At 41.6% G+C, this 24,983-nt stretch overlaps 4 protein-coding genes across 12 annotated transcripts in view; 2 read left to right on the top strand and 2 right to left on the bottom strand.

Moving 5' to 3' along the window:
• LOC125763366 (uncharacterized) overlaps positions 1-2,816 on the bottom strand; it is a 391,039-nt gene extending 388,223 nt beyond the window's left edge. Inside the window, exon 1 of the mRNA XM_049426450.1 lies at positions 2,797-2,816. The gene's annotated coding sequence lies outside the window, so the exon portion shown is untranslated. The remainder of the gene's footprint in view (positions 1-2,796) is intronic.
• Positions 2,817-14,850: 12,034 nt separating this feature from the next.
• Positions 14,851-15,726, top strand: LOC125763605 (ATP synthase subunit delta, mitochondrial). Its single transcript, XM_049426949.1, has 2 exons — positions 14,851-15,510; positions 15,584-15,726. The coding sequence occupies exon 1, from the start codon at positions 14,972-14,974 to the stop codon at positions 15,452-15,454; it is 483 nt and encodes a 160-aa protein (XP_049282906.1). The 5' UTR covers positions 14,851-14,971; the 3' UTR covers positions 15,455-15,510; positions 15,584-15,726.
• A 601-nt stretch (positions 15,727-16,327) lies between these two features.
• Positions 16,328-22,512, top strand: LOC125763466 (diacylglycerol O-acyltransferase 1). Of its 9 annotated transcripts, none has more exons than XM_049426698.1 (9): positions 16,328-16,349; positions 19,401-19,635; positions 20,316-20,444; positions 20,511-20,602; positions 20,666-20,827; positions 21,054-21,203; positions 21,291-21,637; positions 21,719-21,885; positions 21,968-22,512. In XM_049426698.1, exons 2-9 carry the CDS (start codon positions 19,508-19,510, stop codon positions 22,287-22,289), a joined length of 1,497 nt encoding a protein of 498 aa, XP_049282655.1. In that variant the 5' UTR covers positions 16,328-16,349; positions 19,401-19,507; the 3' UTR covers positions 22,290-22,512. The 9 variants fall into 9 exon arrangements, with proteins under 9 accessions (XP_049282655.1, XP_049282650.1, XP_049282652.1 ...); XM_049426693.1 differs by lacking the exon at positions 16,328-16,349 and adding an exon at positions 16,402-16,508; XM_049426695.1 differs by lacking the exon at positions 16,328-16,349 and adding an exon at positions 16,649-16,668.
• Positions 22,513-22,524: 12 nt separating this feature from the next.
• On the bottom strand, positions 22,525-24,954 carry LOC125763420 (aspartate--tRNA ligase, mitochondrial). The gene is made up of 4 exons (XM_049426612.1): positions 24,717-24,954; positions 23,980-24,630; positions 23,237-23,911; positions 22,525-23,171 (listed from the first exon to the last, which is right to left on the bottom strand). Exons 1-4 carry the CDS (start codon positions 24,846-24,848, stop codon positions 22,596-22,598), a joined length of 2,034 nt encoding a protein of 677 aa, XP_049282569.1. The 5' UTR covers positions 24,849-24,954; the 3' UTR covers positions 22,525-22,595.
• Between the last annotated feature and the right edge of the window lie 29 nt (positions 24,955-24,983).

The following is a 24,983-nucleotide window of genomic DNA, read 5'->3' as shown; positions in this document are numbered from 1 at the left end:
ACATCTTCCGCTCGAACACGGTTAAGAGAGTTTCATATTTATTGGAAAGAGTTCATTTCTTAGAAGTCCTTTCGTGTACTGGAACTATCAAGGTTCTATATAATCCCAGCTTCAATCGTCTCGACATGAAATTTGAGTGGACGTCCGTCGGAGATCTCCAAGAAATTAGTTGATCTGGACATTGATCGACATGCGAAATTGATTAGCTGATAGCTGACATGACCTCCAAGTACCCTGGGATGTTCGTTGCTTAATTCTTCATTCTTTTCCAATAGCACAGAACAGGGGCCTACAAACTTTTTGGATGACGAGCCGCTTTGCGTGGAATAGCCACAGTTGAGGGCTAATCTCGGGATCTCTCGGGAGGGCCTCCCGGGCCGTAGTTTGGAGACCTCTGGCATAGAACAAAAACCTAAGATATCGGAGACAGTCGTTCTTAACCGAATTGCAAGATCCCAAAATTACACATTTTTGAGCCGAAACTATAAACAATTTTTTCTCTTTACCAACTTTATTTTTTCTTTATCAACATTGCATGCAAGTGATTGCAATCCCTTAGAAGAAAATTTTAATATTGTGTACTTGTTTTATTTTTGTTTAATCCTTGCATAACGAAATTCATATGTTACTTTTATTAAACTGTTTAAAATATTAATAAGCCGTTCATCCTCCATCATCACGACGAAACCAGCCCAGTCGAATGTTTAATCCAGCGCAAATCAAATGTACTCTCCACTAATCACTAAATATCCGCATCCGATAAACAACACCAGTGCGAAGGCTCAACGCCCTGTACACAACTAAAAACCTATTTCAGGTGAAGATAATCCGCTGCTGTGCGTGATTTTTCGTCACTAATGCTATTGATGATGGAACAATAATTCCACCAGCTCAGTACAGTTCATCTAAGCACGATTGGTGTGCTGTGGGTTGAACAGTGAAGTAAAAAAATAAAACATAATAACCAATGGTTTAGCCGATTCCCTTGGGACGCCCTAGTAAATAATCTGACATTTAAATCCGATGGCTCGTCGATAACGCTAAGCAGAACGCGTACAGGAGGGAAAGCGTTAAAAACCACCCATTCCGTTCGAAAAGGCACCCTCATTCAAAACCAACACTTTTTACCACGTTTCCGATCGATTTGATCGATCGTACAATGCAGTCATCCGGAACAAATGCACCGAAACAAGCGAACAGCACGGAATGTGTATAATCTGGCTGTTAATTAAGAAAGTTAGAGCGGCGGGGAGACGAAACGTAGCATCAAACGAAATTAATAATAATTCGGTGGTTTCATTAATTAAAACAATTGAAAATATTGTCCAACCACGGTACGCTTTTCCTGGTCACCCCTGCATGCTCATGCTAGACACTTTTTGGAGGCAAATGAAAACCGCTCCCGGACTACTCTCGTACGCAGTCAGTTTGAGGTTAAGCTTAATTTAATCCAAAATCAAATAAAAAAGAACGAATGGAGCGCCACACCAACGTGGTTACCATTACCACTGAGTTACCACACTGAGTTGCTTTTTGGGCAAGTGTATCGCCATGAAAATTAACCATGAGTGAGTTAATAAAAAAAAATAAACGAAATTTCTCTCATATGGACACTTTGCGTCGCAATGCCTTCCCTTCTTACTTTCGGAACAGATGTTGGCATTTTTTTTTGTACATTAAATTCAATTGCACAATTTGTGAAAGGTTTCACTTCCTTTCTGTTCCCATCAAACTGTTGCACAGTGCGCGGCTCGGCTCCACAATACTTCATCACTTCAGCACCAGAGAAGCATCATCGGACAGAGCGGTTGGAAGGCACATACTGTTGATGTTGCACATTTATTATATCATAAAATTACAATTGTGCACGTCAGCCACATTTCAGCCGCACAGGTTCCACATTCCTCCCCCTCTTCGGTGGGTGTGCTCGAACGAGCGCAATAAAATCCTTTGCCTCGCATCCGCCAGACCATTCCGGAATTCCTCACCACAACTCCGGTGGTCAGTGGGCAAAAAAGGCAGAGCAAAATAGAGAAGTAAAAATACAAAAAAAAACCTCCGACATCACCTCCACAATACACGACTTCGGGTGAGTGTGTGGGTTGGTGGGAGGGAGGGGGGGTAAGGGGGATTTATCGTTATTATTATCATTATTGTTATCATCGTTGTTATTATCCTCATTATGATACAACTGATTTACCTCGCACCGGTTCGCTCATCCTGGCTGTGGCCGTGGGAAGGAACTAACTGTTTGTTACGCATTTTTTCCACCCCCTTTTCACTACACTTTTTGTTGTTTTTATTCTAGATACTATTTTCATCCTGCAACCAACTTTAAAAAGGGGCCGTAAGTTACCGCAAACAATGTGATTGAAAAAAATAAAATAACTACAAAAGAGAAGATGGAAAACATTCACCCATTGTTTGCCCATTTTACAACGGCTGGCAGGTCATCTATTCAAAATTATTACAAATCTATTCAAAATGTATGTCATCCCTCCATCTTGCAATAAAAAAACCTGTCGGCAATATACAAGACAACTTTTTCATTCCAATAGTATATTCTTTTAAGAAGTAATTCTGGCAATACGACGAGATAAAAACAAATAATTTAATAATTCTGCGATTTAAAAAATGAATCAATACATAAACGAATAACTCAGTCAATCATAAAATTAAATAAATAGATAAATAAATTTAATTTCACTCAGTGGTGGAAGAAGCGTCCTGGAGGCCGCCCTATCAATTTATTCTAGTAATTGCTTCGATATTTTTGAATAAATGTGGTTTACTTACCGCGATAAACGATAGTTTGAACTCATGACGATCGACACTTTACTTTAATAAATCACCCTTTGCTTTTACACAATACACACATTTTTTTCCACATTCACACTTCTTCACATACACTCCCCTAAAATGGCCACATTTTTCGCGCAATAAGCTCATTTAGAAATAAACATAACTTTTCTTCATCAAAAAACAAGCAACACTTGCATATTTTTTTTCTATTGACATTGGCATTCTTCTTTTACATTAACACTTGAATGCCCTTTGCAACAATTGAAACCCCACACTTGCCTACAGTGGCCACATTTTTTTAAAAGCACTAATTAACGGACATTTTTAACACATAAAAACACGTAATAAGCGACACATTTTTTTACGAAAATTTACGAAATAAGCATTAAGCTAATATAGAAAAATAGATATAACTTTTTTGTACAAAAAAAAACGCACCAAAACTTTTTTTCTCGGTGCCCAATGGCACATACACACTTTAATGCGCTTTTGCACATTCAAAACACTACACTTGCCTTTAATGGCCACATTTTAAAATACACAAATTAACGCACATTTTTTCATACACAAATTCACGCAATATATGCCATTTTTTTAATACTAAAACAATGGGCGCATTTTTTAAAACACAAATAGAGATAACTTTTTTTTCACCGAACAACAACCAACACTTTTTTGAGGACAAACGCACATAGACACTTTAAACATTTAAAACACTAAATCGCCTACAATAGCAACATTTTATAATACACAAATTTACGAATTAAGCATTATGTTCTTTGAAAAAAAGACATCACTTTATCACATTCTCCAAAAAACCACGAACACTTGCCATTTTTTTTTCAAATGGCACTGCACAACACAAATTCAAATAATTTGCTAGCTTAGTGCGCGCATAGTACACGCACTGATCTTAAATATCCTTACTCACACACACACCTACTGTCCATCGTTAGCCAACTGCGCTGTCCACAATGATAACTTTATCGACGGAGTAAGAACGCAAGCACGCACATTACCTGTACATGTAAGAGCAGGATGGAACAAATCTCTTCATCACTTAACCACGCTCACTTAACCACACGATACCATTAGTCCCGAAACCGGATTGACGAATTATGACATGTCAAAAGAGATAATCAGGAGGTCACACACACTACCTCACCACAGCTTCCTCCACAGCGTCTTTCACATTGGTTGCTTCATCGTTTTTTCATACTTTCTACAATCTTTTTGTTATAAAAAAAGATTCAAATTGATTTAAAACACAAAGAGTGAATAAAATATTGTATTTCCTTTGGTAAATAATACCGTTTTTTGATTTTTTGGCGCCTTTCACTGTCGCATTCATCTTTCACTTACACTTCCTAACAAGTGTCACGCGAGCATCGACACACGCTGGCACAACGGAAAACGACGCTACCAACGATTGGAACATGTGCTTAACAATTTCACTGTACAGCATCAAATCAACAGACAAATTTATATAATAATACTTCTTTTTATATAGAATAAGATGTTCGGGAAAGAATATCACTTTTTAAGACAAAAAAAAATAGAAACACGTGCGAAATAGTCCAAGTACCGAGAGCTTTGTTTCACTACTCATACGCATTGCCGTCCGATCGCTACTGATCAGAATTTCTCCTTTACTCATGATCGTTATCTCGCCTGCTTCGTTATCACGCCACACCTACACAACTATAATTGCCGAAGCGGTCGCCTGATTTTATCTTTCGCATACTATTCTTTCGCACACACTTCGTTCCTCCTAGAGTGACGAATGAAAAAGCCTCGTAAAAAAACGATTCAAAAACCAACTCTTCGCTCCTCTCGAACAAATCCGTTCTTACATTTATGGCATAGAAAATGCAGGCATATAAACACTTTTTAATAACATAAAATACTGATGTAATGATTAGTAGGAAACTTCAGTAAATCAATTACTGAATTAATTAGAAAAGATATCCCTTCAACCGTGTTATGCCATGGCTAGAAGAAACGTTTTCTTGATGTGATGTGATTTCTTCACAATGTGATTACTTCACAAGTGTTTATAGATTTTCCGGAATGCATGTTTTATTGTTATACATTGTGAGAACATTCCCTCTTCCTTTTCTAATGCTTATCATATTATTTTTATTTTTTTATAAGTATCATTCGCGACTGTTTATAGCCATTATAGGATCATCGTCTTCTTTTGTAACACTAGTAGTATTATCCTGCCATTTCTGTATAAGGATTCAGTTTAATTCCTGCATTGTTAATTTTTTTTAGAAAATTATACAAAGCTACTCAATATTAACTTTGAAAGGACTAAAATCTCCACATTGATGACAAGTTTTTTTTTTAAATTTTGTTACTTTCTATAACTTGTTCTTCCTTCCTGACAACACTTCCAAACGCTACGCTCGTCAGCAGAAAAGTTCCCACTATCTTCATGTTGATCATATCGACTATTTTGGTGGTCAACAAAACAAAAAAACTAAATCCTTATAGAAGAAATACACAAGAAAACAAAGAAAACAAAAAACATGCCTGCTGATGATGATGATGGTTACACCGGCGTTGAAAAGGACATCAAATTACATAAAAGCAATTTGATTTGTGGCTAGCGCAGCGTGATCGGATCAGCTCCCGGCTCGATCACTGCCGATGCTGCACATTTCAAGTGTAAATGTGCACATTAGTCTTAAGGACCGATCCGATAGCACCAACGACAGCGACGACGACGACCAAAGCTTAACGCAAAACGAGAAGCGTCGATGAGCCTGCAGTGATAAGAAACGATCGGTGCTACATTCGTTTTCGGGGCTCAAAACGTCATGTCGCGCCGAGTGGACATTTCATCCATCCAGTGCGGTGCTATTCGGACCGGGCACATTACAGTAATCTCGCTCTAATTTACTATTATTATACTCCTTCCCCGGCCAAGACTCGGTCCATCTCGTACCGCGTACTCCAAACCGGGCGGCATATCGCGGGAAATGATCGACAACGGGGGAAAAGTTTTCCCATGAAAGTCACTGCAAGGATTTTCCTCACCATCGCCCTCATTGTTGGCGCCGTTGTATTATCCACCCGCATGTATGTGTGTGTGTGTGTGTTCGGACTTTTGTTGATGTCGTATTTTATTTTTCCACCCATTTCTGTTTTGTTCCTCAACTTCTCAACACTACTCAAAATTTGCTTCCGATAAGCATCAACAATTATCGTCAAGCGTCAGTGCCCGAGTGTCTAAGCGCTAAGCACTTCCCAGGGCTTACCGAGTGGACACTACCAGGATTTAGGGCCTTTCACCATAGCTCCCAAGGACTTGGGAATGGTTGCAGTGGAAGAATAGAGGAAGAAGAAAAAAAAAATCCACACACACCATTCTAGTGGACAAGAGTGTAAGAAAATGGTTTGGATTTCTTACTTTCTCTCGGGCGGTGAAACAAAAGCAATAAAATTTGATGATGTCTATTTGTTCGGTCAGTCCAACTGGGCAGACTGCAGTGTTGGAAGATTTTATCGATGAAATGAGTTTTCAAAGAACTAACTGTGGGAGCTAGCCCGGTTTAGGGGTTTGCGTTGCACGTTCACATACATGGACGGAGATGGCTTTTAAAAAAATAGGGAGGAATGGAAATTTCCAACATCTTACAAGGATTTGGAAAGGATAGGTGATATGTTTTTTTTGTTATAAAGCATGGGCAGTGTGGATTTTAGTTTCCCAATCAAATGAATCTCTGCAGATATGAGTTTAGTTTCCAGAGAATTTTTCCGAATTTTCACACACTAAAACTGTTTACAATAAATAATTTCAAAAACTTGGATTAAGTCTTAATATTTTTTTTTCAGTTTATGATAGCGGAGTGAAGATATGAAAAACTTTTGAATTGCCTACTACGAGAGAAAAGTTTAAAAAAAGTAAAGGAACTGATGAAGTCATTTTGACGGGATATTCAATATTCTTCAGCTCAGATATTCTGATAATTAGGTACTAAGAATAGTTAAAAGATGGGATTTACAGCTTTTAAACTACTTTCCAAGATACATTTCGAGATATATCGCTCCAGAAACCAAACACGACCAGAATCTTCCGTTTAGTTTCGGTCGGCAAACATGGGAAAAAAACCTAAATCACCCGATAATAGATAGACGATAGAATTGTTCACCGAGACCGATGCTTGTTAAAGTGATGAGCCATTTCTGTGCCATTCCCCGTTCTCCAGCCCATATTACCGCACTTCGTCAACTCATCGACACCGGCGTTCTTGGCGTTTCGAACGTTATTTTGCGACACCTAGAAGTTACTGAAAGGGGCATCCAACGGCTGACTGTGCCAGTAATCGAGAAGATACACTCCACTCCTTCGCGTGCACTCGCAACTAGCAAAGCAAGAGCTGCGCACGCGAGAAAAAAAAACGGCTGAGAGATGTGTCCATAAACTAGGGAGCATCCCGTCCCGTCCGACGACCTCCAACGAGCCGCCCGGTAATCCTTAGCCTGGGCTCCGAGTCCACATCTCCTAGTCGTTCGCGCGTTTTTTTGCTGATTTTATGGATATTCAACAAGAACGGAGCACGGAATACCAAAACCAACCAATACCGGCGGAAAGAGCACCGAACGATGATGCCCTGGCTCGGGCTCATTCCTTCCAATGCAGACCTGCTTGTCGAGTACGGATTTCAAAATCTCGCCCGATTTTTTTCCCCCTTTGCCGCGCATCCTTATTTTTCCCCGCTTCTTTTTCCTTCCTGTTTTAGTTGTTGTGTTGATACTCCACCGCTTTTATGGGGAGACGATTAGGGGGATCAATTGTCAATTACGTTTATCGCTCTTTTATTGGTATCGACATCCTTTTTCTCGCGGTGAGCATGGCATGGCCGTTCTCTTACCCTGGTTAAGAAATAAACTGGCAGGGACGAAACCCCCAGGGCGAAGGGAAACCGATTTTGGGATTCATTTTTCCTACCAGTGGAGGTGCCTTGTTTGCGCGATAGACTCCGTACGCGAAAGTTATTGTTTGTGTAGGCATAAATAATAAAACCTTCAAGATGGAGAACGATGGCCATAATTTTTGGTACGTCCTTGCGCGCCCCTTTGTGTGTGTGTTTACATTTCCCGATGCACAGCAGCATTTGGTGAAGGTTAATTTTGGTCCACGTCACGATAAAGGATAATGGTTCGATTACGCACTATCCGTTTTCCGTTTGGAAAGCCTAACATGCTGCCAAAAAAGCACCAACAGTCCAACCATATTATGCAGCAGTGCATAAATCAAGTCGCGGGCAAGGAATAACACCGCATCCAACGTGCCCCATTCTACACTTCGGTGTGTTTGTATGCACACAGCTCAAAATGATTCCGACCTTGAGGGTTTGCGGGGGGATTTGGTTGGGAAATGGATGCTTTCGGTTGATAAAATAATAGCATCCTTTATGTGGGAAACCACCCAGAATACGCTAAACAGTGAGAGTACAAATTTGTCACCAAGCGCATTCTTGCCCGTACCATTTGCTAGCCCACGAACCGACCCGATCGAAACCGATTTTTCTTCCATCCTTTGATAAATACAATAAATCATGAGCGCATATGTATGGGTTTTTTTTTTTTGTTTCTGTTGTGTATGTGCGGACTTCAAGCATTCCCGTTTATCGAATTGTGAAGTTCGAAGCCGTTGGAACTAGTTTTTCAAAAATAAAACACACAAAACCAAACCGAAAATCGAAACCGGCACCAAAACCAAAAAAAAAGGTATTAATGGGGGGGGGGGGGTTTGTGGCAAAAAAAGGAGTACAAAATTGATACTCGAACAGTCGCAGCACGCGAAAAGAATAATATATTTCAGCGTAAAATAGAGAGCATAAAAAAACGGACAGGAACACTGTACATGCTGCGTGTGTGAGTATTGTTGAAAATTGATAAAGAAAACCGCCCAGGGATGGACAACTTATTAGGGGTGGCATTTTTTTTCTTTAAGTAATATATTATACAGCTTCAGAGGCTGACAATACGGCCGAAGCCGTAATAATCAATTATAAATAAAAATAAAATAATACATTATTACAATTGAATTCACTTAAATAGTGGCAAATAATGCGTAGTTATTGCAATATGCAACATTTGGGAGGAGTTTTTTTTTGTATCCAACAAATTGGGAAAATAGTAATGTTGGTACCTTTATTTTATCCTTCAGTTTTGCCTTTTGTTAAGCTTTGTCATCTTAATTTTCATTATGTTTTTTTAAATATATTTAATAAATATTTTATTAGTTTATTAATTTGTAAAGTGATTAGTAGGTTTATATATTTATTAAGTTATTTATTTATAACTTAAATCTCTACAGAAAAAAACTCTAAAAGTTTCCCATCCCTGGCGGGCAATGAAATTCAAATCCTTCTGGCCGCCTCATCCCACGGCTTGGTATCAATTTTTATGTATAGGAAAATAATTCTTCCCCATTCCATCAGTATGCTCTCCTGGTATACTGGTAAGTCGCGGTTTTTTTTTTATTTGTACCACCATCCCAAGATATACTGTCCCGGTCGTGCCAATTGGCGTGTGTAAACATGCATAAATACGCCATGAGCCCATTTATTAAATCAATTTCGGACGACCCACATCCCTGTGCCGCCCTGTACCGCTTCCCGTTTTCCAAAAGCGCAGCGGCCATTTTGTGTTGGCCCGTTTTCTTATTATCAATTACGTGTTGGCGGTTCCAGCACATACCGCAGCAGCCACACTAGGCGCGGCACATGTGTTTTATCTTCGCCAATCAACTGGCGGCCAATTTTTTTTTTTTTTTGGTATTCATGTTCTATCACCTTCCCCTCCTCCAACTAGCTGCTGTCCCAGGGGAGGTTGGGTATGGAAAGAAGCCGCATCTATGCGAGCGTAAACGTTCATAAATTTTCCTCCAATTCCAAAGCATGTAAACCTTTGCGCTCGCGTAGGGTTCGATGAGTGACAGGCGGTTTGGCCTGGAACGGTGGAAAGGAGTGGAAGGAAGGAGGCAACAAACCGTACCATATGAATCATGTGCCGTGTGTATGTGTGCCGTTATCGTTAAGTTTGCTCGTAATTTGGGTTTTTATTTTGCTCGAATGTGCTTCAATTGATCTACCCCTCGCGGTGCAGGAAATATGGAGATTTTTTTGCTGTTGGTTCCTTACTTCATTCGGCCCTTTTTGTCACTGTCACCTTTGTTTGAATGACAAATTGGGTGATTCATTTTTTTTACGCGAGAAGGTGAACTTTAGAGGACGGGACACATTCTGGAAAAAAACACACATCCCCATAAAGAGGTGTCAGTATTTGTGAAATTAGGAAGACGATTTTCGGCACGATAAGGTAATTGAATTGCTGCTCTACCGTTTTTGGGGCGGGGAACGCAAGCCACGGTAAAAGACCACCATAAACTGTTCAACAGCAGCAAAAAGGCACATTACGGGTGGATCGGTTTGAAAGGAATAGAAAAGAGGAAGAATAATGAAAACGTGAACATAGATTTAATTTCACACATTTTCTACTTGGAAGGTAGGCTTGTACGATGGGTTTTTCTTGTTACGTCGTACAGCGGCACAAGAGCAACACCATTCGCTGATTGGGTTGATTATGATTGATTGTAATCAGTTTATTACCATCGGAACAACTGAGACCCGAAATTGAAATATGCGTGTGTGTGTGTTTTTTTTTCGCAAGAAAAGAAAACAGAAAAATCCCTTCTTAAACACCCGGACATGTGGAAAAATGAAAAAAAAAATAAATTTAAAGATCGGTCTATGTCGTGATAGAGGATAATATTGGCTCTTAGTCTAATTTTGAACACAAACCAGCATCAGTTACAGCTTAAAATTTAGATACAGGTGGTCTAATCAGGTTATTGGAAATTCCGAATATTTATATTTTAAAATATATGTTGTTTTTAAATTTCAAAAATGCTTCATTTCTGGAAAAATTAATTCACTCGATCATCAAGTACTGGGCGTCTCCATTGGTTCCAATCGTCTTCTCTTTTTGCTGTGAGATGATCTGCAAACTTAAGGATTTCAGCGATGTTCATCGGTTCGGTTTTAGACTCTGGGGTATTGAACTAGAAATTCTTCTTTAAGCTATACTGATCTTCCTATTAAAATCCCATCTGACGATAAAAAAATGACGCACTCCAATTACTCCATAAATTTTCTCAAGGATTTCTTCAGGTATTTGGTTATGTTTAGTTTTACCCCAGTACAGTCCCATTTAAGCTTGAGTTTTATTTTCAATGAATATTCCGAGAAAAGATTACACTTTAAACAAAGAAACTATCTTTCTGTGCCGTATGCTTTACTGTAATTGATCCAGACGAAAGCAGTTTAATTTTATTTTAATCGTCAATGATTTGCTCTCTGTATCGCCTTTTCTTTACGCATAAATGACATTTTTGGACCAAGTTCAAATGACTAGCAGGCTATCCGAAAAGAAGATTCTTTATACAAAATCTCCAACTAAAGAGAGACCGTGAAAGTGGCACCAGACAGACTAAGGTTCAAAAGGAAAGTCATATAATTTAATTACTAGCAAACTAGAGAAAGATTCCTGTTCACGAGAGCTCAATCCCAATGTTTATTTGTTAAATACTATGTAGAAAAATATTTCAAAATGAAATCAAAACCACAAATAATAAATAATTAATCTTTATTTCGGTATTTCTTTAACAAATTTCAATTAGAAACGTTCCTAGATTTAAATCACATTACAAACTAAACCCACTCTTTGGGACAAACTTTGACCTAATAACAAATAACCATTGATCAAAGCCACATCTAATAGGACATCATTTTTTTTTAGTGCAACGAACACATCAGCTGCATTTCCGCAGCTCCAACAGAAGCGGCAACCGCGATAGATAATGCAAATAAAGTGACAAAAGATTTGATCGCTTTCACGCGTCCGGATTGAAGCGACCGGAAACAAATAAAAAAAACCACTTTCGTGCCAAAAAGTTTAACGCCAGTTTCTACCGCCGGTTTGCTAATCGTTCCAAATCTCCCCCATCGTGGATGAGTCTACAAATCCGGTGATGTTTATGTGCTTTTTTTAATTTAAGTTCCGTACACAGAGAATGCAGCTTTTGTCCGGCTTGCAGACATTTGGGAACCGTCCAGACCATGCATGATGCGATGGCCGATGATGTTTGGATTGATTATATTTTAATAATAATTGCACTTATCAGATCACAATCAACGGACGTTGCCGGTTCGTGTGGGCTTTAAACGTTTCGATCGTTTGAGTTTGCAATAAAAGGGACATAATTGTCCCCCCGCCCGGAAAGCAAAAGCCGGCAAACCCATTTTGTGGACGTCCGTATGCTTGGTGTGAAATCGGGTTGTCAATGCAAAATTCTATAATCGAACGGAAGGACCACTAATTTGCTAACGTTGTGACCGATTCGGGAGAACATCGCAAAACAGTAAACAGGAAAATGTGTGCTTTTAAGGAAATTAGCGGCACACCAGCATGTGTAACTTGGTTCGATTATATTAATTGATTGATTGCGGCCTTTTTGGGGTTTTGCAAACAGGGCGTAAAATTATAATGAATAGTGTCTAAGTTTATCACAAAAACCCGCTACTGACAATAAAAAAAAAACTGTCACACCATCAACAACTTCATCACTCACAACTTTATATTGCCGTACTATTACTACTCGGCAAAAAAAAACTCCAACAATTCCTTCTAGGGCGTTTCATTCGAAGAGCCTGAAAGCACAAGCTGTTAACGTTAATGGGCCCAATAATGAAGACGATGATGGGAACCGTTTACCACTGGAATAGTTACACACACACAGACAGGCGGTTCCCTCATGTCTCGGTCGGACGGTGGAAAGGATCTTCCATCACTCAGCTCAGTTTCCAGCTGTATTTCCATGCCTGCTAAAGCTGCCTTTTACCACATCAATCTGTCGGCTTGGTAATCTGTGAACATTTATCTTAGCTCTTGATGTCCTTGCACGATTGTGCGAGATGTTTCGATCCTTTATGTGAAGTGTGGTGAATAGAATATAGCCTCATTAGTAGCGAGCCGCACTCGCAAAGAAGTTCCACTTTGTACCATGGACACGCTTTGTAACCTAATCGTGAAAATGATCATCCATATTTCACAACAAAAACGGGCGTTTCCCACCGGCCACATACTTTTCCTCCCGTCAGGCGAGTCAATTATTTCATTCGACCACTTAAAATGTGGTCTCCAAACCGGTGTATGAATGCGCGGGCGTCCCTAATTAATTGCACACACTGCCCAATGCAACCTTGCGGTCGATTCTATTGTGCGGGTTTCGGTGGTCCTGGTGCAACTTGCTTTTTTCTCTGGGTCCGGTGGATGGGTAGGTGTGTTTTGAAAAGAAATTTTGCTACCCATTTTACATTTACAGGTGGAAAGCTCATGCGCTCCACTACCTCATCATCATCATCATCAGCATCATTTATAATAGAGTGACCACGAATGGACAGCGCTAATTGGCAGTGGCGGTTTACCGGGTTCGTGGAAAGGCCACCGAAGCCCAAAATGGTACAGTGGAAATTAACGATGTAATAAAATATATATGATATCGTATCCATCCTAGCACAACCTTCCCTTTTTTTGCATTGCCCCTTTCCCTTTTCCCTTCTCCTCTCTCTCTCTCTCTCTCTCTCTCTCTCTCTAGAACAGATTTACCCGAGTTGTATCTCACGCGGAAGAGAGTGAGCGAGATATATGCAACCACTGTGCTGCATTATTGCCTACACCTCCTAGTCAGGGTTTTTGTGCAATCAATGCAACCAGTTACATTGCACACCCAACCCATTTGTCCGTTTTCCTAGCATCCCGTCCAAGTTCCCAAACTTCACCCCCAACCCCGAGGGCTGTACCGGGAATTGCAGTTTGCTGATTTGCCGCTACCGAAAGCGAAATCATAATTAGTTTAATTATTTCACATTAATAACAACAGTCTGTCGAGTGTTGTTTTTCCGGGTGGACCCGGGCTACGGGGTGGAAGGTGGTATAAATGCGCGTAAAACATCAGTAAAGCGCGAGCTCATTTTTGGATAGTTGAGGCCGCCTGTTTGACGAAAACCGCACCGGTGGAGGTGATCCTCTGTTTGATTTTCGGCGTGTGAAATACGCGTTTGATTTTGCGTATGAGTTGGCTGTGTGTGTTTTTTTTATGCGGTAGGGTATGAAGTAAAACAGGGAGGTAATTACGCATTTTGAAAGTGACCCCAATGAATACGGCGCTTTTCTTTCTAATTAAATGTAAACTTTTTGGTAAATACTTTCCCGAAACCTGTGTATAATAGCGACTACTGGAACGGTTTGAAAACGGGAAACTGCAGCCTTATGAAAGCTGGGAAGCAGTTGGGCTGCTGTAAAATGATATTTTTAAATTCCTTTGAATCGTTTATTTGTAAAGAGTCCATTAGGTTTTGGATTCTTTCAGATTCCTTTTGATAAATTTGGGTAAGAAGCATCAAACCATTCATAAGTAGCATTCAGAGATGAAACAGGACCTTCGGTTTATCCTTTTTTATGCATCTGTGCATTTGTGGGCGAACTTTAGCTTTGTGTTATAAAAAGCTCGAGAGGAGCTTTTTGTTGCGTCTCGGGAATTGGTTTGTGTCTGTGGTATCTGGTGGATTTTGAGCATATTTTTCCATAAACGATACAAGATATTTATTAATACAACTATTCACACAAAATTAATTTATTTCTATTGGTTGATTCAATGCTCAAATACCTACATAAATTCAGCATATAAATGCTGTTCCGTAGAACACTATTTACAGAGTAGCACAGTTCTGGTATTGATGACAGCTACACAACGCACATTGAGAAATTATGTTTCAAACACATCATCTCAGAATATTGTCTGATTTTTTGTGGTTGATTTAGTAGAGCGATTTATTTAATGAGTTATGGTTTTAAAAAAAGGAAAATATTTTCGTACAGAACGAAGTAAAAATTAAATTATTGTTTATTTTTGTCCATTTGGACCCACGCATCTAACCCATTGTTTGACAGCAGACGAACTGTCAAAAATCGTTATGAAACAGTTGTTGACGTTAAAAGCACCTTGTTCGCGTAACAATTTTCACACGGAACCGTAGTGCTTTTCTGCGAGTGAAAAAGTTAATTTTCCCGGCCATTTTACCATCACAAAATGTCGTACGCCCTGCGTAGCGCTCGTTTGGTCGCCCTGGCGCGTCCCTCGATCCGTATGGTACAGTCCCGCGGCTATGCCGACGAGATGGCCTTCACACTGGCTGCGGCGAACAAGGTGTTCTACGACAGCGCCAACATCCGGCAGGTCGATGTTCCGTCGTTTAGCGGTGCGTTCGGTATTCTGCCCAAGCATGTCCCGACACTGGCCGTCCTGAAGCCGGGTGTTGTCACCGTGTACGAGAACGAGGGAGCGGTAAAGAAAATTTTCGTCTCCAGCGGAACCGTCACGGTGAACGAGGATGCATCGGTGCAGGTACTGGCGGAGGAAGCACACCCGGTGGAAGATCTCGATTCGTCCGCATGCCGAGAACTGCTTTCCAACGCCCAGACCCAACTGTCCTCCGCCTCGGGTGATAAGGATAAGGCCGAAGCCGCCATTGCCCTGGAAGTCGCGGAAGCGCTTGTTAAGGCTTCCGAATAAACTGCCTGTTAAATCCCTCTGCTCTGGTCCTGGTAGCAGGACGCGTACAACAAATGGTAAGTAAAATTCCGATCGTTTTTTATCCATGCACCATTGAGCAAAACCATTAATTAGTTAGTATTTCTTCAGACTCAGTCAAAATCCGCGGAACATGGAGCCGAAACCAATGAATAGATGGACGCCGGGAATCGGATGCACTACATTATGCGTTCTAGCGTTTGTGGTAAACTACATCAAATTGGCGAATAAAATAGAGTTGTTCCTTTAAAACAGTAACATTTTTCCTACGGTAAGCTCGCCTTGTTCACCTTTCCCAAAAAGGATCGCCGTTATTACGAAAGAAAACGATCTCACTCCCGGTGGAGCTCGGAGAGCCGGTAAATGGAACCGATTGCATGCAAGTCGAGGATATAGCATGCAACATTAGTGTGCAATCTAGCTGTTGGTTTTACAAAATTTCAGGTTTTAATAACTAATTCCAAACAATTACTACAGTTATATGAATTAGTTTTTACCAAACATAAAATCTTTAAAAATAGATTTAGATTGCGAGGTACCCCACTCAAATGGAACTCAGAGGGAGTTCAACGATAAATTTTATCCTTTTAGAATGACGAATCCTTTGTAATGTATCACGACAAAGACCTGGAATTGCTATTGATGTAAGTTACATCCTTTATTACACATTAATCTTATTTTAACAACCATTTTTTATGAAATTATTGGTATTTTCTATTCCAAAAGCTCGTATATTACCGTATCATCAAAAAAACGGCCGGTTTAAACAGCTAGTCCACGTTCTGTTTCCACCGATCCGAGAACTTGGCGTATTGAACGAACAACTCGCACTCCATCGCCTATCTTCCTGGCTGTGTCGTAATCATGGTGGTAAATGGTAAGTAGTTGTGAAGGCGCTAAGTGGCCATAGCGCGCGAATGTGTTCGTGCAGCGAGGGTATATCCGATTAACAACAAAAACTCTCCTCTGTCCCTTGCCGGCACCAGCCTGGCAATTGGAATACGCGTCGCAGAAACCATTACGCACTAAATAGGAGGTCAGTGTACAGTGCGGAACAAGATTATAACATTGGGAAGTTATAAAAGCGAATTGCTTTCGTTGTGTCTCACGTTAAAATCTTTTAAAATTAGAATTCAAAAAAAATTTTAAAACAAGCCGTTACGTATGATTGCCACAACTGATAGTCCAGAGACACGGTATGGGTTACTTGAATTTGTTCTATTCAGTAAGGGACGGTTCTCCCAGCAAGCACTGTTCAATAAATGGCACGACCGATGATGACGATTCACACCCGTCCAAGTGCAGCAAGAACCGGTCAATAAATGGCCAATTTTAGTTACATAAATATTCTTTCCGACAAAACATTTCACTACAAACAATTCAGAATAACTTACAAAGTTTAACATATTTTGAACTTTGGTCCGCATTTAGAGAAGCCATGTGCACCCATGTTCAGCAAAGTCACTAGTCGTATGGCCCCATAGTGGTGTTCTCCCCACCCTAACGAACATCGAATCCACAGCAACGGTTCGAATGGCAATCGCGCTCACGGCTACACAGTTCGGTTTTACAGGGCGCGTCGCATGGAACGCCTGCATGTGATAATAATGTGCACTGATCGGTTCAAATTTAATCAGTAAAAGCCAGCTCGTGCAACATACGTACGGCGCAGTCCCGGCGTCCCTTAACTACTGTCCCGCGGGTTTTTTAGTGTGCGTGTTGTGCTGAGGCGAGAGGTACGCAATCATATGGCAGGGTTTTCTAAGTCTTATGTTCCGGCAATATGCCGGCTTCACGGGCTGATTTACGGCGTACACAGTTTATTTTGGTTTGCGTGTTTCCTTTTCCGTTCTTTTCGTTCGTTCGTTGCTGATAAGATTTGTTGCGCGAGACAAGCAGCGTCGTTGCTTAGCGTTTGTGCGGCATTTAGCGCGCACTGTGCTGTGTATGTTCCTTGATCGCGAGCAGCTGATAAAGAGGGTCGCCGTAGAATGCCGGAATAACGACTCGGTACACATCTCGAGATCGATTCACTGTTTGGTGAAACACAGTGTTGCACTGAATGCAGTACGGTGCAGCAGTGTACAAAGAGATAGAAAAACGTTTATAGTGAAAAATTTAAACCGTCTTCGTTTGATCGTTAAGGTACCTAGCGAAGACTTTCAGAAAAAAAGTATGGCATAGAGAGTTAACACTAAAAAAAACCAAGTGCAACGCAGAAAATAAATTGCAACGTTCCTTATGTAATTCGCAACAGGGGAAAAAATTGTGCGCAATTTTCTTCACTTTCTCGAAAACGATTCTACTTATCAAGTTCCTTTTATACTAGTGTCTGGTACTGTAAAAAAAAGGGTCAATAACATTCCTGTGTCCCATGATGGCGTGCTTCCTTACCATCCTTACTGCTTATGCTTCTGTCTCGCATACTCCGCATAAATGTTCGCATAAAACACAGATAAAACGCCCTTAAAAAAAGCAGACAGAATTCAACGCATATTTGTTCATTTTTAAGGTGCAAATGTGCTTTCCGGTGTTTCTACGTTATTGTTTTGTTTGTACACAGAGATCGTAAATAAGAGCTAAACGGAAAAAACCTGTTTTTGGCCCGCCTGTACCCCGAATGGTGTGAGTGCCTAACCTTGGACCGCGTGTGTGCGTTTAACCGCGTGTTACGATGCATCCAGGTGGTACGGCCCGTATACGTACGTTAATTACCAAGTGCAACCAGTACAATGGGGAGCTAACAGTTGTACACACTCTCATAAGTAACGCCAAGGTTGATCGTGGTGTGGCTGCGGAAATGAAAATGGATGTTCCTAGTTTCATTTCACGGTTTGCACATTTTTTTGGTGATGAAATTGTGTCCTTTTGTGGAAGATATCCTGAAGGAATAATCACACTATCTGCGTCATGAGCTCTAGTGGTTGTGATACAACACAGATGGCCGAATCTACAGTGCTTTCTATTGCTGTCCCGAGAAGGAAAACAATTGAATTATGAGATTAAGATAATGGTGAACCATGCACATGCCAATTGTCGATTAAATAACGCGTACGATCGTTGCATCATAGCGTGTTGCACATTATTCGCGCCACCGTTGGTGTCACTAGCGTGGGTCAAGTTCACAGTCGCCACACGTGAATGGCGTGCCAGCCGGCGGTGTTAGAAGCAAACCAACTGCACCAACAAACGAAAGCAGCTTGGCTATCATTCCAATGTTTTGAATGTATTAAATACAATTGGCAATTCTTTTCCAGGTCAATACCCTTTTGCTCTAGTTCTTGGAGATAAGATAGAAGAAGGCAAATCTTTGGAGATGATGCACATATTTGCAATGCAGTTTAGCAATCTCCATGACCCAATTTAATCGTCACCTGAATGGGGAGCATCCTGCGCAGAGTTGTTTGATTTTCTTATCATCGCGAGACAGTTGCGATGCGAGACAGTAATATGTGCCGGATAGGTCGTGAAATATATTTTTAAAATACCAACCATATGTTGGTTTTATAGTCTTCTTCTTCATGAAGTAGTGCTTTTCTACGAGGGCCCAATACAAATTATATTCGATCCATAAGTATCTCTGTATTAGGATCTCCACTCAGAAACTCTACTTCGTTTTCCAGGAAATTACGACTACGCTAATTGTTAAAAAGCTTTAATTAAAGAATCGTGAGGAATTCTAGAGAGAACAGGAGCAACTCTAGTTGAACATTCGATTAGATAATCGAAATAATTTTAAAGTCAGCATGATAAGCCAGCAAACGTCTACGCCATCATTACTAATCCTACGATATCGGTATGCGAGAAACCTTAAACTGCTGCAAAGTTTTATGAGTTCCTGCGATAAGAAATACCCCCAAAAATGTCTAATATCGTGTTATCAACATTTGAGCCAGTTACCAACGAGTTCTTTTCATTTCTTTTGCAGAGATTTCCCATTCCAGCAAAAGGGGTCTTCTTAAACCTTTCGTCCTATAAGTCTATCCCTCGCGGTAAAGTACCACCAAAGACATTACACACCAAACCAAAAAAACCATGTCGGGCGAAACACATGCAGCGGTGGAGGAAAACAAGGTCCGGTACCGACGGACGCAAAGTGTTACCCGGGCAGAAGAGATTACCAAAAAGGAGTCGGCACAGCGCAAATCACAACCGGACAAACCGTGAGTAGAGATGACCCGTTCGTGTACGGTGAAGATCAGTGACTCATACTGACATGTTGCGGTGCGACAAATTCGCAGCATTCAAGACAAGTTCTAACTTGAACTTTGGAAGCAACCACGGTCTCTGGAAGGAAATGCGCTGTCTCATGCTGTTTCGGCTGACCTTTCCGGTTTTTTTTGCACTATCGGGGGTATTCCGTCCAGCATCGGATTTGTTCACTGGGTCAAGGGAGTTCAGCCCGTTATCACCATGCCAGAAACGGTTGTTTAACCAATTCGTGCAGCTTACGTGATCATGCACGCAACAAGAAACCAGGCCTGGCTACGGCAATGATACGTCCGATCTGATCGACAGTCTTGTCGATCGATTGCCGGTCGTGCTGTTTGAGTGACCCAGCAAAAAACGATGATAATTAAACAGAAAAGGTGCACACGCAAGGTGCAGTACAATTAAACGATTCGTTAATTAATTACACCATTCCGGATGATTGTTTCATATTGAAGATGTTGCATTGTTTTGAAGAAAATTGAAGAAATTCCAGGAAAACATAACCATCATGTTTGTCTCCGGATATACAACACGAAATGGAACATGTACTCTAAATATTATTAATGGTCGTTTGTTACCGTGTAAAGTTTTCTTCGAATTCTAACCCGCTGTTCTTTTGTTTGCTTTGCAGATGCCACCGACCACGGGATTCGTTGTTCTCCTGGAGTTCTGGTTTCGACAACTTCACCGGTCTAGTCAATTGGGGTTTTCTGTTGCTCACGATGGGAGGCATTCGGTTGGTGCTAGAAAACTTTATCAAGTATGTACTGGCACTGATGCCACCCGATTATGTTCATTTCTTAACGGTTGTGTTCGATCTCGTCAGATACGGTATACGCGTTGATCCGGTACAGTGGTTTACGGTGCTCACCGGGAAGGGCGAAGGTGAAGGTTATCCCTCACTAATGCTCGTAAGTTGTAAGTATCGAAAATTTGTGTAATTTGTGAGTGAATAAATTCTACTAATCTTATCCGTCTCAGACTCGCTAGTTCCGGTGATGATCTGTCTGATGATGGAGCGATCGCTAGCCAGCGACATCATTCCCGAAAGTGCCGGAATGGCAGTACACATCATCAACATTATCGTGCTGGTACTGATCCCGATGGTGGTGATACACGTGAAGGGACATATATTTAGCTTAGGTAAGTAGCGCCACGGCTAAGTGAACGAGTTTTGCGGTATGAATGGAGCGAAGTTAATTGCCGTTTGTGTAACAACTTCATTCCGGCCTGAACTGTTTGGCGGTAACAAAGCGCATACGACCCGTCAAGGTGTTGGCCTTGAACTTGTAGAACTAGTTGGGTCGTACTAGGCAATTACTAGCGAATGTAATCAGCTCATGTTATCTCCTCCTCTTTTTTGTTACAGTGGGAGCTATGACGGTATGTTTCATCTATTGCATACTGTTCCTGAAGCTTTGGAGCTACGTCCAGGTGAATTTGTGGTGTCGCACCGAGAAGAAACTACACCGACACAGTCGTTCCGGTCGGCGACAAAGCATTACGATAGCTCAGTTGCGTAAGTAACCCTTCGGATGGACGTAGTTTCCGTATTTATTGTTTACAGAACGGTTTTTTAATATCGTAACGACTTTCCCTTAACCAGAGAATGGACGCGATCAGGAAGCCGAACGTACCGCCAATGGTAGCGCGACCGGTTACTGCAACGACAAGGACAAAGTACCGGCACTGGTACACTACCCGGACAATCTGCATCCGGTCGATTTGTTCTACTTCCTGCTCGCACCGACGCTCTGCTACGAGCTAAACTTCCCCAAGACGAACCGGATCCGGAAGCGGTTCCTGATCAAGCGTATGCTGGAAGTCGTGATTGGTGTCCACATCGTGATGGGATTGTTCCAGCAGTGGATGATCCCGTCGGTGCGCAATTCGCTCGTACCGTTTTCCAACATGGATCTTACCAAAACGGCCGAACGACTGTTGAAACTTGCCGTAAGTGAATAATTGTTTTACGACTGATGTTTGGTAATATAGTTTCTGTTGTTTGATCCTTAATTTTTGTTACCTCCAAAGATTCCAAACCATCTGATGTGGCTGTGCTTTTTCTATCTGACGTTCCATTCCTTCCTGAACCTGATGGGCGAGCTGCTACACTTTGCCGATCGTAACTTCTACAGCGACTGGTGGAACGCGAACAATATTGACACGTTCTGGCGTACCTGGAACATGCCCGTGCACAAGTTAGTATAATTAGTATTGGTAACCTTCGGAACGTTTCCGTTTTGTAATGGCCCAAATATCTTCTTTCTGCCCTTTCTCTAGATGGTGCGTTCGCCATCTGTACATCCCGGTGGTGGAGTTAGGCTACTCGAAGGTAGCCGCTTCGGTAATCGTGTTCTTCTTCAGTGCCTTCTTCCACGAGTATCTCGTAAGCGTACCACTAAAAACGTTTAAGGTGTGGGCATTCACCGGTATGATGGCGCAGATACCGCTATCATTCGTTGCCAAATATATGGAAACGAATTACGGACCTCGGTGGGGAAATATGCTGGTGTGGGCTTCGATTATCCTTGGTCAACCGTTGGCCATCATGATGTACTATCACGACTTCGTCATCACCAACTACAACGATGTGCTGGTGTAGATGCTTTGTGCCAACAAGAAGAAGGGCCGCATTCCAAACACATCACAAATCACCCCCATTCACAGACTGTTCATTTGTAAACATTCAATCGATCGTTCCACTGCTGGCGACAGAATTGTTGTGTTTTGTTACAACATTGTTTGCACATATTTCGTTTGTTTTCTTTTGTCCTTTTTTATAATAAAAATGTGTTTTGTTCTTTCTGTCCTGTGTAGGGACAAAACTGAGAACCGAATAATTATGAAACATTTTTTGGTTTTTATTTGCTTTAAGCTTCTCCGACTATTGCACGCGGAAACAAACGTCTCATTCTACAACCCGGATGTGATACATACGCTTCTCCTCGTCACTTATAGGGACGGGCGCTTTCGAAAGTGGATCCTTACCGTCGAGGCTCTTGGGAAATGCTATTACCTCACGTATGGAGGCCGCATTGCACAGCAATGCGACGTAACGATCGAGCCCGATTGCAAAGCCACCGTGTGGAGGTGCACCACTTTCGAGCGCATCGAGCAAATGATGCAGATGGTCGTGTTCAATCTTTAGCACATCCTTTAGCACCATTCGCTGCAGCTGACTGTTGTGTATTCGGATCGATCCTCCACCGATCTCCACTCCATTCCACACGAGATCGTATGCTAGCGAGCGAATGTTGTAAATGTTATCGTCAAAGTCCTCGTTTAACGCGGCTGCATCTTCCGGATGTGGTGCCGTGAATGGGTGATGTGTACTTTCAATCTGGCCCGTTTCTTCGTTCTCGCTGAACATGGGAAAATCGACCACCCAGAGAAAGTTATGCGCGTGTGATTGACGCGTTGGTACGAGATCTCCCTTTTCCAACGCTTCATAGCCGGCCAAACGTATCCGTCCCATCATGTTTTGCTAGAATGAGGGAAACATTGTTATACGGACGATAAATACGAAGGACCTGCTTTACAGCAACTTACCACATATGTTCGCTTTCCCCAGCCAAGAAGTAAAAGATCGCCCGAACGCAAGGATAATTGATCGCATAACGCTTCTGCTGATTCCTTGCCAAGCAACCGAGCAATTGGTCCAGCACTCCAGTCTGGTGTGATTTTGCTCTGAGTAAATTTACAGAAATTACTCTTCTTTGCTATTTCTTCGAGTGATTTCTTCAATCCAGAAGATAACTGGTTGGCTTCCTTCGCTCGAATAAGGATTCCGTACGCTCTAAAGTCCTGCTGTCGTACACCTGCTGGTGGAGTCAACTGAGTCCCCAATAGCTTGGTAAAGTTTTCCAATTCGTAGCCAAACCTTGTGTCTGGTTTGTCGCTGCCAAACCGTTCCATCGCTTCAGCTAACGTTATGCGCGGGAAAGATCCCCGAATGGGATTGTCACTGTAAGGCCACGATTTCATCAGCACATTTTCGATCAACTCAATCACTTTTTCGCGATCAGTGAAAGATAGCTCTATATCAAGCTGGGTGAATTCCGGCTGACGATCGGGTCGGGTCGATTCGTCACGGTAACAGCGTGCAATCTGAAAGTAACGATCGATTGCTCCAACCATCAGCATCTGTTTGAATTGTTGTGGGCTTTGTACGAGCGAGTAAAAGTGTCCCGGTTTCCTTGATGGTACGACAAACTCCTGTGCTCCCTGTAAGAAACAAAGCTTGCGTAAGTTTTCCACAATCCGCTTTCATGTCCCTGACTGCTGTAACTTACCCCAGGCGTTCTACGAAAAAGCGTCGGTGTTTCGACCTCTACAAATCCATAATCGTTGATCATGCATTCGCGCATCTTCATAATCACCTGCGATCGGACGCGTAGATTATGCTGCAGGTCTCGATTTCGCAGATCGATGTATCGGTGCTCTAGGCGAAGATTTTCCTTAGCACGATTGTGATCCTTTACATGGATAGGAAGTCGTTTTTTCGCTTCATTTAACACCTCTAATCCGCTCACATGTATTTCAATCTCTCCCGTTGGAATGGCTCTGTTCGCTTGGCCACTGGGGCGAGGTTGAACGGTTCCTGTTACGCGTAGGATTGATTCGAAAGCCAAATCATCCAACTTGTATTTGTTGCACATATCTTCCGGTACAATAGACTGTACGGTTCCGTAACCATCGCGGAGAGTAAAGAATTTATTCATTCGTGAAAACTCGAGCCATCCGCATAGAGTGACTTCTTGTCCCACGTGTGTTATTCGCAACTCCCCACAGTTATGAGAACGTGTCGTGAACTGATTAATACTTGGTCCAGAATATGTAGGTGAACGTTGGTGTGAATGTGTTTTCAGTTCTTTTAGTTGGTTTGATGTCGTTGATGTTTTAAAACCACTCCTTGGTTGTTCATTCTGCAGACAGCGGCCATACTGAACAAGAGCAATGGAATGTAAGCATATTGAATGCAAATAACGTATCATTGACCGATAATGTTGAAAGATAATGCAATACTTACCGTACTCAAACCACAATACTGATGCACCGATAACTTATCACTAGGTTGGGCTTTGCGAAGGAAAGTTTTCCCATAGCCAAATGGGGAAGTTACCGCAGCATTCAAGAAAGGATAAACTTTGCTTCTTAACATAGCGAGTAGCTGTTCAGTTGATTTTCACTTAAAAATAGTTAATACACTTCGCGTATCTGTTTCCTATGCGTAATAACAAAATAATAAACCGGCAATGGGTGGTTGTTGTTGCTGTGAATAACAGCTGTCACGATT

This window comes from Anopheles funestus, chromosome 2RL (genome assembly GCF_943734845.2).
Source record: "Anopheles funestus chromosome 2RL, idAnoFuneDA-416_04, whole genome shotgun sequence".
Lineage (NCBI taxonomy): Eukaryota > Metazoa > Arthropoda > Insecta > Diptera > Culicidae > Anopheles > Anopheles funestus.
Note: the sequence above shows the minus strand (reverse complement) of the source record. Positions and strands in the feature narration are given on the sequence as shown.